The sequence below is a fragment of the Coregonus clupeaformis genome, unplaced genomic scaffold (genome assembly GCF_020615455.1).
Source record: "Coregonus clupeaformis isolate EN_2021a unplaced genomic scaffold, ASM2061545v1 scaf1326, whole genome shotgun sequence".
NCBI classification, from domain to species: domain Eukaryota; kingdom Metazoa; phylum Chordata; class Actinopteri; order Salmoniformes; family Salmonidae; genus Coregonus; species Coregonus clupeaformis.
Genome location: NW_025534780.1, coordinates 117287 through 122565, shown reverse-complemented (window position 1 = coordinate 122565; position 5279 = coordinate 117287). Strand labels below are relative to the sequence as shown.

General features: G+C 38.7%; 1 protein-coding gene across 1 annotated transcript; it reads right to left on the bottom strand.

Annotated features, from left to right (window-relative positions):
• Positions 1-525: 525 nt before the first annotated feature.
• On the bottom strand, positions 526-3060 carry LOC123486830 (major histocompatibility complex class I-related gene protein-like). The gene is made up of 2 exons (XM_045218044.1): positions 2819-3060; positions 526-2067 (listed from the first exon to the last, which is right to left on the bottom strand). Exons 1-2 carry the CDS (start codon positions 2874-2876, stop codon positions 1052-1054), a joined length of 1074 nt encoding a protein of 357 aa, XP_045073979.1. The 5' UTR covers positions 2877-3060; the 3' UTR covers positions 526-1051.
• Positions 3061-5279: the final 2219 nt, after the last annotated feature.

The following is a 5279-nucleotide window of genomic DNA, read 5'->3' as shown; positions in this document are numbered from 1 at the left end:
TGAACCTAGCTGGTTTCATTAGGAAGCAGGTAACATGAAAGGATACTTATTTCTAAATGTGGAATGGAGACATTGGCTTTGCAGCCTTTTGATATACCGTTCAGTGTTCAATACAAAATAACAGTTAATTCAACTAGATCTTATATTCAAAAGCTATGTTTTATGTTGTGGTCCAGCCTTGAAGTGGAAATGTAGGCCTGAATATTTGACTGGGGAAAAGTAACACTAAACAAATTATATTTAGAACAAGCGGTGTGCTACTGTAAAATAGAAAAGGACTTTCATGGCACTGACTACAATCGAACAGATTCATTCTCTACTAAAGGCATTCTATGATAAAACTGTTTAATTGTTTATAATGCATACAACATTCACATTAGTTTAATACTCATGCCAGTCTTAAACTGGAGTGAAATAGAGTGTCAGATTTCTCTCCCTTCCACAGTGATAAACAAGTTCCTGAGAGAAATTAAGGTATACTTGACATTGCTTTGATGAATGTCCTAATTAAAATGAATCAATGCATTGATCGAATAGGCTACATTTTATTGTCCGTAATAAAGGGTATTATTGTGCAGGTAGGATAAACATACATTACATACAATACAAAACAGATACACCGTAAAGTTATTTCAATAATAAACAGACCTCATACACATGATCACATGATTCTCCTACTGGTTAAGATACTGGCTATCAGCTAATACAGCACATATATAGAGTGCATTGGTACAATGAATGAATAGTCATGATTAGAAATTACATTACAGAAATAACTACCAGATTACCTTTTTTAATGCTCAGGTTGCCAAACCAGTCTATAAAATATATGAATTCAGATATGTACTAATAATGCGCAGATATATGTTATTGTCAACAGTCTCCCCAAACTGATCCTTTACAGTCCTTTGTTGAGGGGAAGGGAAGATTGACCAACAATAACATAATCTTTTGCACATTTTGTGTCTGCCCTCATAGGTACTCTGGCAGTTATATTTTCATTGTGAATTGAGCTGAATTGACAAAGCTGCATCAGTGTCCCAAAAACATATTAGGTCTCAGAATCTGAAGACATGTTAATTTCCTCTGGCACGTTTGCTTCAAAGTTGGCAAGTTTAGACATGGAGGCAGTGCATCTCCACCTCCTTTTGACACAAATGAAAATGCCCAAAATGCCCAATAGAATACCAATCAGCAGCATCACCAGTAGATTTAAGAGTGTGGATAGGTGTACTCTCTTTAACCCAGACTTCAAACGGACATCCAGCTTGTCGTCCAGACTGAGGTGAGAGGCAGTACAGGTGTAGTTGTGTCTCTTCTTTAGCTCCTCAGTACTGACCTCTAGACTCTTCCTCAGCTGGTAGGTCCCATCTCCACTAGGCAGCACCTCCCCCCCTGTCAGCTCCTGTTCTGCCACTGGCTGGCCGTCTCTCAGCAGGGTCAGGTTGATGTGGCGGGGGTAGAAACCAAATGCCAGGCAGCTCACCTGGAGCCCTCCAGAAACCTCTTTCTTTATCAACCTGAGTCTGGGAGGCACTTTACGCATCACAAAGTGTTTGTCTCTTTTCAGGAATCTCTTAAGTGATTTGATGCAAATGGGAAAGTAAACATTCTCACAAAGTGTTCTTTTGTATGCTTGTGTAATCCCATCCCATCCTGGTAGTATTTTACCAGCATTATATTTATAATGTGTGATGTTGTAATATACCGCATAATCTTCATAAATGCCATTGAAAATGTTCTTCAACATGGCCAAGGCCGGTTCACCATTGTCAAACATCTCACAGCCAGTCCATCTTTGCTGAACTTGAAAACCTTCCGTGAGATTAAAGTGGTGATTTAGTTCAAGTGATCTGTCTTTCATCCCCTGGTATATATCTCCAAATACATAAGCTGCGTCCTGAGCTTCATCATCCTCGGTTTTGTCTTTGAATACAGTCTGTTTATTGATGGCGTCATAGTAACCCACTTGAACATCATCCAACATCACCACAACCATAAACTCAGGGAAAGGCGTCTCTCCACTTATATATGTTGCATGTGCCCACAGAGAATGTGATCCTGAACCTGGGAGAGGAGTGATATTATACACAATTATGGACATTTGACATTTTATAACATAAAATGGAAATATAGATGAGCCAAATTGTTTTACCTGAGCATAACCCACTAATTAGCCTAATCTGTTATTTTTGATTTTGTTGCCATGGAGGACTGAATGACCTCATTGCAGCTGTTGCAAGAGCGCATTTTCACTGGCTGTCCACTGGGGCGTATTCATTACGTCGATTCTGTTGCAAAAAGTGTCTTAAACGGAACAAAGCGGGAGGGTCCTACAAGAATTTGTTCAATAGAAACTCTCGTTTTTCTCTGTTAGTTTCCGTTTGGTTCTTAAACGGTAAACGGTTTCCGTAATGAATACACTCCTGGTCGCAAAACAATGATTGATAGGCAGCTTAAACTAATTAAATTAAACCTTTTGGGTTCAAATATACATATAGATCTGAATCAGAGAGGTGCTGTTGTTGTGGATGGCTGTTCACAAATCGGAATGCAGAAGACACATTTCAGTTAAATGCATTCAGTTGTGCAACTGACTAGAGATGCCCTTTCCCTTCACAATCCGTAAGGCGCAAATAAATTAGAGAGCAGCAGTGTGATTCACATCATCAATGTGCCATGTAGCCTAGATATCAATAATAAGTGATATCAGTATAGCCCGTAGGCTACTCCCCAACCCTATACACAGTTATGGACATTTTACATTTTATAACATAATAAATCATTAAATGAGTTAGAGAGAAAGTTAAACCCTTACCTGCGTTAACAATGGTGTAAAAGGAAAGAACAAACAAAAAGACAGACAGTTTGCCCATGATTTAGAAAGTGTAGCCTCGTGTAGCAAGAAGTGAGTCTGACAGACTTTCCCTTCAACTTAAACTGCACAGCAGGAAGTGAATCTGTCAGACTTTCTCTCTCACTTAGCCAACTGCGTAGCACATTTTTTGTATAGAGCTTGCATGCTTGCAGTCAAATATATTTATAACTAAACCAAGATAGTTCAATTGTGTCTTCTTCTTCTTATATGGTATATTGGCGATTACAATTGAATGTGCATTCAGCCACCTACTATACGGGATGGAAACAGGATTCCCCAAAAACACTGAACTACCAAAAAACGAACCAAAAATAAATCAAATAAACTAAATGAAACAACTTTTCTGTTCAAATAAATAAATTAATAAAACAGATCTGATCCCTACACAGGCTCAAGGGGAACACGGGAGGGTGGGTCTTCCGGCGCCAGTACCCCTTGGAAGTCTGCAGATGTAAAATCCTTGAGTCCCAAAAAAACGTTTCTGCCACAGCCACAATAATGTCCAGTTTCTTCTACTTCTTTGAGACTTGCGCTGTAAAGTTTATAACTGTGGCACTGAATGCAACAAACAACAACTTCTGGTCTTCATGGAGCATCTGTTACACAGGTATACACTAATTGGTCTGAGAAATACTGTGGTTTCTTGAAAATTATAAACTAGGTGATTCGAGTCCTGAATGCTGATTGGCTGACAGCCGTGGTATATCAGACCATATGCCACGTGTATGACAAAACATTTATTTTTACTGCTCTAATTACGTTGGTAACCAGTTTATAATAACAATAAGGCACCTTGGGGGTTTGTGGTATATGGCCAATATACCATACCCCCTCGGGCCTTATTGCTTAATTATAACATTCCTAAAGAAAATCTAAAGACTGGATAGTAATTTGTGTTCAAAGGGGAGCCATGAGATAGTCTGGTGCATTTTGTTGACATTAATTTGAACAAAGCATTAAAGAGATAATCTGGTAGGCGTGTTTTGAGTGAGTTGGAGCTTGTTTAGGGATTTTTGTTGCTGCAGATGACCACATGACAGGACAGTTCTCTAGGTGTGATAGAACCAGAGATTGATCATGGACTACAGGAAAAGGAGGGCAAAGCACTCCCCCATTCACATCAACAGGGCTGTAGTGGAGTAGGTCGAGAGCTTCAAGTTCCTTGGTGTCCACATCACCAACAAACTATCATGGTCCAAACACACCAAGACAGTCGTGAAGAGGGCATGACAATGCCTGTTCCCCCTCAAGGGACTGAAAAGATTTGGCATGGGTCCTCAGATCATCAAAAAATTATACAGCTGCACCATCGAGAGCATCCTGACTGGTTGCATCACCGCCTGGTATGGCAACTGCTCGGCATCCAACCACAAGCAAGGCGCTACAGAGGGTAATGCGTACGGCCCAGTACATCACTGGGGCCAAGCTGGTGGAAAAAGTACCCAATTGTCATACTTGAGTAAAAGTAAAGATACCTTAATAGAAAATGACTCAAAAGTGAAAGTCACCCAGTAAAATACTCCTTCAGTAAAAGTCTAAATGTATTTGGTTTTAAATATACTTAAGTATCAAAAGTAAATATAATTGCTAAAATATACTTAAGTTTTGAAAGTAAAAGTATAAATCATTTCAAATTCCCTATATTAAACAAACCAGACGGCACCCTTTTCTTGTTTTATTTATTTACGGATAGCCAGATCAGAGGCAATAAGGATGACCATGGATGTTCTCTTGATTAGTGCGTGAATTGGACCATTTTCCTGTCCTGCTAGCCATGCAAAATGTAACGAGTACTTTTACGTGTCAGGGGAGTATGGAGTAAAAAGTAAATTATTTTCTTTAGGAATGTAGTGAAGTAAAAGTAAAAGTTGTCAAAAACATAAATAGTAAAGCTGTAACGAGAATTTTGTTATCTCAATGGTTGAAGTCAACTACTTCTTAAATCTTTGAATAATTCCCAGAGGTTGTAAATCTCTAGTTTAAATACATTTAAAAAAGACCCCTTTTCAGAGAGTAGGCCAAGACCAGAGTAGGCGCGTAAACAAGATGGCGTATTGAATAGAAATCGGTACAAAACACCTCAAGATAAAAACATAATATTCAAAATCAGTAAGTTAGACTAAATATTAGCATTTCATATATTCGCAGTTAATATAATTCAATCTGGATAATAACAGAAATAAGATCATAAGGCTAGAGAAATATATCGACAAATATTACTACAACAAGCAACACCCAAACATGACTGAAGACAAGCGTGGAGAGCCGATCCCCAAAAGAAAACGCGACTCATCGACAGATACAGATGATATATGCTTTTCACCACTAGGTATGGTAAGTGTGGAAAGCGACCTGTTGAAGTCGATAAATGACAAATTGGGCATATTAGAACTGGTCAGTA